At 34.1% G+C, this 10,757-nt stretch overlaps 1 protein-coding gene across 4 annotated transcripts; it reads left to right on the forward strand.

Annotated features, from left to right (window-relative positions):
- Positions 1 to 1,730: 1,730 nt before the first annotated feature.
- LOC133676957 (probable LRR receptor-like serine/threonine-protein kinase At1g53440) lies at positions 1,731 to 10,418 on the forward strand. 4 transcript variants are annotated; one of them, XM_062098777.1, is made up of 26 exons: positions 1,732 to 2,007; positions 3,114 to 3,261; positions 3,352 to 3,423; positions 4,193 to 4,264; positions 4,343 to 4,414; positions 4,513 to 4,584; positions 4,715 to 4,786; positions 4,890 to 4,961; positions 5,051 to 5,122; positions 5,219 to 5,290; positions 5,947 to 6,018; positions 6,111 to 6,182; positions 6,764 to 6,838; positions 6,955 to 7,014; positions 7,112 to 7,174; positions 7,301 to 7,408; positions 7,533 to 7,547; positions 7,630 to 7,670; positions 7,758 to 8,122; positions 8,194 to 8,386; positions 8,486 to 8,617; positions 8,729 to 8,844; positions 8,926 to 9,139; positions 9,248 to 9,503; positions 9,587 to 9,737; positions 9,823 to 10,418. In XM_062098777.1, exons 1-26 carry the CDS (start codon positions 1,773 to 1,775, stop codon positions 10,033 to 10,035), a joined length of 3,105 nt encoding a protein of 1,034 aa, XP_061954761.1. In that variant the 5' UTR covers positions 1,732 to 1,772; the 3' UTR covers positions 10,036 to 10,418. The 4 variants fall into 4 exon arrangements, with proteins under 4 accessions (XP_061954762.1, XP_061954761.1, XP_061954763.1 ...); XM_062098778.1 differs by lacking the exon at positions 7,533 to 7,547 and having other exon boundaries at positions 1,731 to 2,007; XM_062098779.1 differs by lacking the exon at positions 5,947 to 6,018.
- The last annotated feature ends 339 nt before the right edge of the window (positions 10,419 to 10,757 follow it).

Genomic DNA, 10,757 nt, shown 5'->3' on the forward strand with positions numbered 1-10,757 from the left:
AAGCTAGGTTGGTTGCAAAAGGATACTCTCAACAGTATGGTATGGATTATGAGGAGACATTTGTCTCTGTTGCAAAAATGACTACTATTCATACGCTTATTGTTGTAGCTTCAGTTTGTCAATGGCATATCTCATAACTTGATATTAAAAATGCTTTCTTGAATGGAGATCTTTAAGAAAGTTTGTATGGCGCCTCCTCCTGGTGTTTCACATGACTCTGGGTATGTATGTAAGCTCAAGAAAGCGTTATATGGTCTCAAACAAGCACCTCGTGCTTGGTTTGAGAAATTTTCTGTTGTGATCTCATCTCTTGGATTTGTTTCTAATAGTCATGATTCTACTCTTTTTATTAAGTGCACTGCTGCAGGTCGTATCATTCTGTTTTTATATATTGATGACATGATTATTACTGGTGATGACATTGATGGTATCTCAATTTTGAAGACAGAGCTGATTAGACAGTTTGAAATGAAGGATTTAGGTTCTCTTCGATATTTCCTGGGTATTGAGATACTCATCTAGAGATTACCTTTTTTCTCAATCAAAATATGTTACAAATATTCTTGAGCGGGCTAGACTTACTGATAACAAAACTGTAGACACTCCTACTGAAGTTAACGCAAGATACTTTTCTTCTGTTGGTTTACCTTTGATAGTTCCTACTTTATACCGTATTATTGTTGGGAGCTTGATATATCTCATCATTACTTGTCCATATATTGCATATGTTGTTCATGTTGTTAGTCAGTTTGTTGCTTCTCCTACTACTGTTCACTGGGTAGCTGTTCTTCATATTTTGCGATATCTTCAGGGTACTGTTTTTCAGAGTCTTTTACTTTCATCCACCTCTTCCTTGGAGCTGCGTGCATACTCTGATGCTGATCATGGTAGTGATCCCACATATCGCAAGTCTGTTACCAGGTTCTGTATCTTTTTAAGTGATTTTCTTATTTCTTGGAAAAGCCAGAAACAATCTATAGTTTCTCAATCATCCACTGAAGCAGAATATCGTGCCATGACATCTACTACCAAAGAGATTGTTTAGTTATGTTGGTTACTTGCTGATATAGGAGTTTTCTTTTATCATCATACTCCTATGTATTGCGACAACCAGAGTTCTATTCAGATTGCTTACAACTCGGTTTTTCATGAGAGAACTAAGCACATTGAAATCGATTGTCATTTTACTCGTCATCATCTCATGCATGACACCATTACTTTGCCTTTTGTTTCTTCTTCTTTGCAGATTGCAAATTTCTTTACTAAGACACATTTCATTTCTCGTTTTTATTTTCTAGTTAGCAAACATGCTTGTAACTGCCGCATCGTGAGTTTGAGAGGAGATGTTAAATAATATTTATTTAGTTTTATTTATTAAGGATAGAATAATATTTTCAGTTTAACCTATATATAATTTTTTTGTATTTAGGTTAACCCTAAGCACTTATAATAAACAGATTATTGAGAATTCTAATCTCCTTTTTCTGTTTAATTTGAATTATTTTAACCATCACTAATATTAAAAAAATATCAAGATATTACATTATTGTATATGTTTTCAGATTTTTATCCCCTTGCCCTTAATGCTATTCCCCAACATAAACACTGTGGTTACTTTTTTGAGGGCCAGGAACACAGATTGAAAGTTCAAAAGCAGTCTTGCACTAGTCTTTTATAAATCATGATAGTACATTCTTGGATGTGGGGAATCTTTTTGTCCATAATAAGCCAATATCTTCCACATTGTAGATTAACTGGGAAAAAAAAAAAAAATGGGAGTTCCTTTCTTTCTCTCCGTTCTTCTTCTTCTTCTCCTTTGTCAACATGGCTTTGGATTCAGATTTCGGAGCACTGCAGTTCTAGGGTATGGGAGAGGTGATGGATATCCCAGTGAAGGTAGATCTTGTGCTTATTCTCGCGATCGTCGTTGTAGGGATGCAGTTCCATACCAGCGTGCTAGGAACGAGTTCAATTGCGGTGCAGATGAAGGCTTACCTTGTGAAGAAGGTGAGTAATATCGTCTGACTCCAAAAAAATTTTAATTGTTCAAAATCTAAAAAAAAAGTTGAAAATTGTTTTTTTCTTGTTTTCTCTTGTCGAAACCTTAAAACCTTGTCACCTCATGGAAAGAGAAAGAGAAGGTTTTTGACTTTCCCTCCACAAGTTCATGGCTAGAGATGATTTTAGATCTTTAAATATTCTAACTTTTGTAAGAAAAGTCAGTACGTATATATATGATGGAGATTCTAAATGCTTTCTAAATTTATATCCATTATTGTTTGCAGAGTTAATGATATTTTTTTATTTAAGTGTATGAACTTTTATTTTTTCTACGTATGTATGTGAAATTTTAATACATATTTTTCTAATAAGTGTTTTAGGTAGACTCTATTGAACACATGTGAACAGCATGCTGATGAATCGATCAGCCGTGTGTGAAAGAGTATTCCACTTTACTTTCAATCGAGTGTATATATTTTTAATTCTTCTTTTATTTGACTGTACGGACTTTTATCTTTACTATCTAAGTAGGTACACTTTTAAACAATTATCAATTGAGTATTTAATTTTTATTTTAAAAACTAACAAATATCTACTTTGCATGATTATTATGTAGCCCGTGTTAGACTACGTTAAATAAAATTAATAATTAATAACAATGATTGAAAAAGAAAAAATAGGAACAAAGGCTGATATATCCAGACAAAAAATTAATTAATAAAGACCTATAACATAATTAGGTTTGTTTTATAGGGTTCAAAATAATCATATATATTAGATAAAAATAGTACAACTATCAACTCAAGTGCAAGTCGGGTAATTGGTCAATTGACCCATCAACTCTATAACGATATGTTAGGCGATGCACTATAGCTTATATTGCTAATTAAGTACATGGAAAAGCTTTATTGAAACCAACTACAATGACCATTTATAAATTTCAAGATTTATTTTACCGACAATACACACTATTTTGGTTCAATATAATTAAAATCTAAATTCAAGTAATAACTTTTGAAGAAAATATTTGCGTTTTTTTTTCCAGGCATATTTTTATCTATTGAACTAATTAGCCCAAGAATTAATTATTTGTAAAACTATCTGGCATGCAGTTTATGCTCTTAGAGCAGTCATCTCCAAGTTGGGGTTACCAAAACCCTCAATTTCTCGTTCTTACTGCTCAGAGTCCGATGATAATAGCATTTCCATCCAATGTGACTGCGATAAAACGGCCACCAATATTTGTCACATCACTTCTGTGTAAATATTTTCCTGAACTTGGAGTACAGGTACAAATAAATTACTTGGTCAATGATTCCAAACTTCACTGAATTATTTTTTGGTTGGCAGAGTTACATTCAGCATGAGCTTGAGTGGAAATATTCATGAGCGTTTATGTGAGCTCACATACCTGGAAAATATGTACGTATATGTTGTGGGGTTGATCTAAAACCACCGCATACTATTTTTTTCAGCAGTAGAAAAAACAAGAAGAAATTACAGGACTTCGTTTTATGAAATATACCATTCAAAATAAATGGGCGATTGTTTTCCCTATTTTTTTTCCTTTAAAATGTAACTAGTTAAATAAAAGATATTAATATATCTACCATGCCCGCTATGGCTCGGTTTAGAAATTCTTAGCTATGACTTTCGATGTGGTTGGTACTATTAACAGCAGTTTGATTGTATTTTGTAAAAAAGTTTTGATGTGACTTCAAATAGTTGTATGTAACACTAGATCAAAGCCTGAAAGCAGGTGATATTGCCTCAAAATGGTTTGCCATTTCTAGTTTTTTAAGCCGACATCATATAACCTACAAAGTCTTTCAATGACATAGATGTGCTTCTAGCGTGTTTTTCTTGTCTTTAGCCGCATAATTTTTGGATAGCCTTTGAAAACTCGAAAGCTAAAACCCTTGGTTTTGTACCTCTTAGTTTTTCACTTCAAAGTGACTTTCAAAACATTTTTGAAAATTTTACCAAACATCTCTTAATATTATCCCAATAAGAATAATGCGACTATAAGAATGTTCAAGAGCTTTTTTGCTTATGTTGTTGTTGTGTCAAAGGTGATCTCGATCCCATAGATTTTCTCATGAATTGATCCTAAACGTGCTTAAATTTGGGCCAATTCAGCATTTTATAATTTTCAAGGCAACATGTTTATTTTATGGGCTTACCTCAACAGTGATTTTTCCAACAACCAACTTCATGGTACCATTCCAGAGTCCCTGGGGAACTTGACTCGGCTAAAAACTTTGTAAGTGATCCAGCATTGATCGTATCTTTTATTTTATTTTTCCATGTGATAGTCAAAAACTTATCTGATACTTATCAGAAATCTTGGACTCAATCAATTATCTGGGCCAATACCGCCAACCTTAGGGAAGCTGGTGGCTCTGGAAACACTGTAAGCTGTGTTGCCCTTTATCTTGTTGTCTTTAACCTTCTCTAAATTAATTAAATACTAATTGACTGAATGGTTACTGTCCTGCTTACTGACCATAGTGATCTGCATAAGAACTTCTTGACTGAATCCATACCCACATCTTTGGGTAATTTTATAAACCTCAGTACTCTGTAAGTAACGCCTCCATCATAGTCTCTTCTGTTACTTACTTACCAATGTTGATTTGTATAATTGTTGCAATATTTTTTTAATGTTCTTGCAGTTCTGAGGCTTATTTTTAATTTTTTTTTTTTTTCCCAGGTCTTTGGAGAATAATATGTTATCAGGTCCAATTCCTAAAGAATTGGGCAACCTCTTAAATCTCACTACACTGTAAATAATCTTAACTCAACCTGCCCGATTTCCTTTAATTTATCTTGTATTATTATTTCATTTCTGCTCGTTATGAATCCCTTAATTTCCTTGATTTAATTAGGAGATTGGAAGAGAATCAACTCTCTGGTTATATTCCACCAGAACTTGGAAATTTGAGTAATCTTGAAGAACTGTAAGTTGCTAGAGATAACAACTTATCCTATGTTAAAAATATATCTAAAAAAAAAGTAAAGAAATTCAGGAGTCATTGTTTTGTTACAGTTCTTTGCATTCCAACAATTTGACTGGACGATTGCCAGAAAGTTTTGTCGATCTTACATCTCTGCGTCTCTTGTAAGTGCATTTGTGCATGTTTTTTTAGCCTCATTCCAACAATTCAGGAGTCATTTGGTCCCTTTTGCTTAATAGAAACTCTGCTGGTCTTCGCAGTAATGTTGCTGGGAACAAGTTGAATGGTGCGATACCACCGTTCATCGCAAATTTGACGAATCTCTATTCCCTGTAAGATTATTTGCACAGATCCATATTTTAAAGTTAATTTTAAGCGTAAATCATTCAATATATATATATATATATATATATTAACAGAGGTATATCAAGGAAAGACTTTTATACAAACTTTATTTAATTTTAAAAAATTATTATTAGTTAAAATATAAAATTAATAATATGAAACATTTAATTATGATGGTGAACTAGTGGCATCATTGTGGTGGCATGGTAATTGTGGTGGGTAGTATGGTGCTAATAATATTTTCACTATCCTTGTATGGTAATATTTTCACTTTCCCAGCCTAGCTAGAATGAAATAATGTTTGTCGATCTAGATAATTTTTTTAAGCAGGAAAATTAACAGCTAACAAATAATGATGATAATATTTATAGTTATATTAAAATAGAGGGTGGTAGCGAAGAAGTGACAATAAAAATGGTGATTGTGATGTCCATGGTAATGATACTGATATTATTAAAATTGTGGTGGTCTTGATTATGATATGAAGGTGATATTAATTAGTGGTGGGATGGTGATTGTGTGTGGTGATATTGATAACAAAAAACTTTGCGTATAAAAATATCAAAAACCAAAAACAGGAAATAAAAACCAACATTTTTATTGTTCGGAGAAGAAAATAAAAGCAAAAGTTTATTGATCACAGGTACCTCATGGGAAATGATTTTGAAGGGAAGCTGCCTCCTGGAATTTTTAATATGCCCAGTCTTCAATATTTGTAATTGCTGTTCTGTCTTGTACTTCTTTATTTCCCTCATCAAATAAAGATTTTCTCTTTCCTAAATGTTTCTATTTTTTTTTCCCCTACAGGTGGGTGAGTGATCTTAATAACTCTGGTTTCTCTTTCCCTGAATTTGCAAATCTGACAAACATATATAACCTGTGAGTGATCTGTTCTTTGTTGCTCATGATCATTTTAATTAAGGGCCTGAAACTTTATAACCCCACAGTTAGAATTTGAGAAGAATGGAAAGAAATAACAATTCCTTGAGGTAGGTTTAGTTACCATCTTAGAACAGAATAGCAGGGATATTGGAAGCAGCAGGGATGTTTCCATGTAATTTCTGTTTTGGAACTACAACAATTCACTCCAAAACTGTTCCACAGACATATTTATTTTATGTTTCTGTTTCCCCAGCCAAACATGTTTCTGTTGAGAGATAACAAAGGGTAGTTGTATATGATTATATTTATAGTATAGGATTTTACATGTATATATATGTGCAAACTCCAGTACAATCTTTATATAAACATAGGCAAACTGAAATAGGAAAAAGTCTCTTTCAGGAGAGATAGGGCTGGCTGCCTTGGTTTGTTTCCTTCTAGGCCTCAGTATTATGCTCTATTATCCGCTAATACTATCTTGACATGGTTGTGACACTTGACAAATAAATTATTTTACATGCACAAATCACAGTCAATAGATAAATCCAAACTAAAAACATATTAAATGTTTTTAACAGGATACTGAGGAATTGCTCACTTACTGGTGGAATCCCCGAATACATTGGTAATAATTGGACATCATTAAATTACCTGTAAGTTTCTTTTTCGTTATATAAATCAGTAATGATTTTTTTTTCAATTTCCATAGTTTTTTATAGTTTTTGTTTTATCAGTATGCAATGTTACTGCTTTGATGTACTTCGTGCAGTGACTTGAGCTTTAACAGCTTGACCGGTTCGATCCCACGATCTTTGGATTTGGATAGACTGTATGTGAATTAAATTCTTCAACTCAAGTAAATCAAACTCAACGTAAGTTGTTTTTTAGAATCCATTATGAGATTGGGGTATTTTACTTTTTAACAGGTTACTCACAAACAATAAGCTTAATGGGCAAATTCCTCCATGGATTCAGGACATAGATGAAGTGTAAGTTTCCATAACCTCAAGTTTGAGACGATGCATCCATTTTACATGTACAGGATGTTATTGAATAATCTTCATCCAGCAAACAAAAAGAAAATGTCGTCTCTTAAGAAAATTATTATGTTGCAGGGATTTGTCGTATAATAACTTCACAGATTTCAGCATAGATAACATTCCAGGTCCGCCCCACCCTAATTCAACAGAAGTCAAGATCCCAGGCCCTGGAAAGCCAAATATGTATGTGCTGTGATTTTGGTTTCTCTTGTGTCCTCCGCAATTTTCTTTCATTGCAAATTTCAACTTGTGAGTATGTGTTCTTATTTCCTTTGAACTTGTTTACATGCTGCTGTTGTTCAACTAGTACTGAACCAAACAGGTATGCTGGTACATTCTGTATTGTAGGAGTGCTTGCTGATGAGTTTTAATTTTCTCACAAGCGTGTTTTCTGTTCTTTATAGGGATTCTATACTTGCATTGAGCAAGAACTGCACATCAAAATGTATGTTTTATACGTCTATTCATGGAATTTAAATTAAGATTATAGGATCTGAGTCTTTCAGCTTCTAATGGAAATAATGTTTTGCAGATCATTCCTTGTTCATAAACTGCGGTGGGGCACGCACTCTCGCTGAAGGGAATCAATATGATGAAGATAATGCAACAGAAAATTTTTACAGCATTCCAGGAAAGTGGGCTTATTCTTGTGCTGGAGGCTTCATCTCAACAACCAGCAGCCCAAGCGATTATGTCAAAAACATGACCTGTGGAGTTTCTGTTTCAGAAGAATCATTATATAAAACAGCTCGGCTTTGCCCTGTTTCTCTGACATACTACGGGTTCTGTCTGCATAAAGGAAATTACACGGTGGAACTTCACTTTGCTGAAACTGTTTATACGCAGGATGAAGACTATAGCAGCTTAGGGACTCGTATTTTCGATGTATATATTCAGGTAATTATTCTGCGCAACAGCTTCATTGTGCTAGCAATTTCCATCATGTAAGGTACTCGTTCTCTTTACAGGGTGAGAGAAAACTGAAGGATTTCAACATAAAAGAGAAGGCCAAAGGTACAAATGAAGCGTGGAAAAAAAAGTTCCCTGCAATTGTGGATGACCATCCATTGGAAATTCATTTTTTCTGGGCTGGCAAAGGATCTCTATTTAACCCACCAGCTCTGAATGGACCTCTTGTATCTGCCATCTCTGTAACACCAAGTAAAAAAAGCATATATCTCTTAATTTTTTTGTTGCTTAAATATGTTTTATCCCTTCACATATGCAAAAAAATTACATTTTGATGTCTGATATACACAGACTTCGATGTTCATGATCGGAAGCTGTCTGCTTCTCAAATAGCCGGGATCACCATAGGTTGTGCATTTGCTCCGTTACTTCTATTTCTTTTCATATGGAAAATGGGATTTCTAGGGAATAGAGAGTTGCGAGGTGAGACTATATGAAAATCTATATCCATTTTGCATTTTATTGCTTGAAAGATTGTTACTGGGTAATGTGTCTGTTAATGCAATTCTCTGATGGTTTTTTCATTGCAAATAGAAAAACAAATAGAAGTCCAGAAAAGATCTTTCACCCTTCAACAGATAATAGATGGTACTAAAAATTTCAGCTCCAAAATGGAGATTGGTAGAGGACGTTTCGGCGTAGTATACAAGGTTATATTTATTGATAATCAGTTAAATTTGTTAAGTTGTCATGAAACAATTGTATCTTACATTTTCAGTATCAATTTGCAGGCTGAATTGCCCTATCAGATTAAACTAGCAGTGAAAAAGATTTCTCCGCAATCAAAACAGCAAGACAAAGATGAATTAAAAAGTGAAATCGGCAACCTGATGTCCTTGAGTCATGAAAATCTTGTTCAACTGTTGGGTGGCTATTCCAATAAAGACCTGCATCTGCTATTTTATGAATACATGGAATCTGGTTCCCTTCATCAAGCCTTGTTTGGTAATATTTTCACTATCCTAGCCTAGCTAGAATGAAATAATGTTTGTCGATCTAGATAATTTTTTTAAGCAGGAAAATTAACAGCTAACAAATTCCTTGAATTTACAGAACAAAAAATTACAAACTCTGAGACAGAACTTCATTGGAGAGCTAGATATGATATTTGCCTAGGAATAGCAAAAGGTTTGAAGTATCTACACGAAGAAGAAGAAAAAAGGATCAAAATCAAGATTGTTCATGGGAATATAAATGCCAAGAACATTTTGCTTGATAAAACTCATACCGCAAAGTTATCAGACTTCGGATTGGCAACAATTTACAATGAGGAAGATCCATTTACAACCATCAAAGCAAGGGGATCGCGGTAGGCAAAAAAATACATCCTCAAAAAGTTTTAATCTTATTTATCGTTCTCTAACTATTAATTAATCTCTCAAACTATCACAGAGTATACATGGCACCTGAGCATGCATTGGGGAAAGCCATAACAGTTAAAGCAGATGTGTACAGTTATGGGGTTGTAGTACTTGAAATAGTCAGCGGGAGAAGTAATACTGAATATATTCCAAACCAGGAAGCTGACTTCCTTTTAGATACTGTAAGTGAATTTTGGCAGGATTACATGCGCCCTAGTGACAATTCTTGTTCAAAAGCAGTAAGGCAATCCTGTTTTGCAATTTCAGGCTGGTCGTTTACACCAAGCTGGAAGGATTCGGGATTTGGTTGATAAGAAGTTAGGATCCAGATTTGATAATAAACAGGCTCTCACTCTTTTGCACTTGGCCATGGAGTGCATCAATCAGTCCCCTACTCTCAGGCCTAGCATGTCCAAAGTTGTTACTATCCTTTCCAATCCCAAAGACAATGCTCTCTCATCAAATTCCGAAGTTGTGTGATCAAGACTGGGTTGATGACGTTGAGAATTAATACATTTCTCAAGTATGGTGGATGCTTCTTCTAGTAAAGAAAGTATATCATGTCTTGAATAATAATCTAGAATTGTCTACTATAAGTCGATTGCCTAGTGATGAATTCTACACTAGTACTAAAAGTTGTATAATAAGAAATGTCTAGAACATGCGTGGATCAGATACTGTTGTCTATAAATAGCCATGCTTGTATAGCTATGTGAATGTGCCAGAACGGACACCAAATGCTTGCTTCAAATTCTAATGGTGTGCCATCTTCTAGGCATCTAGCTTAGCAACCTTGAGCATCATCCTTGTTTCCTATATAATTAACCTAGATGTTCCCCTCTCTTCTATTCCTTTTAACTAAATCTTCAACTATAATCTGTAATCCTAAAGAGCAACTCTACATCTACTCATCCTATACTACTAATCTCAAAAGATAAGTAGTGTTGGACGCTTGGCTTTTTACTTGTTTCTTCTTTTATGTAGAAATGTGCATATTTTTGTGTCAGGCTGCCTGCAACTTCCAAGCTCGCCCAAAACGCCTTGTTGGCATTGGCATGGATTCGATCAAGAAGTCACTCTTATTGCAAGAGTTGATTCTGAAAAAAGTAAATAAAAAAACCCTGGTTTGTATAACGACTTACACTCTTCTTAAGTGATTGATTTGTTCCTCTTATACAAGATCCAATCAATGTTTTGTTGCT

Source organism: Populus nigra, chromosome 17 (assembly GCF_951802175.1).
Source record: "Populus nigra chromosome 17, ddPopNigr1.1, whole genome shotgun sequence".
In the NCBI taxonomy this organism is placed as follows: Eukaryota; Viridiplantae; Streptophyta; class Magnoliopsida; order Malpighiales; family Salicaceae; genus Populus; species Populus nigra.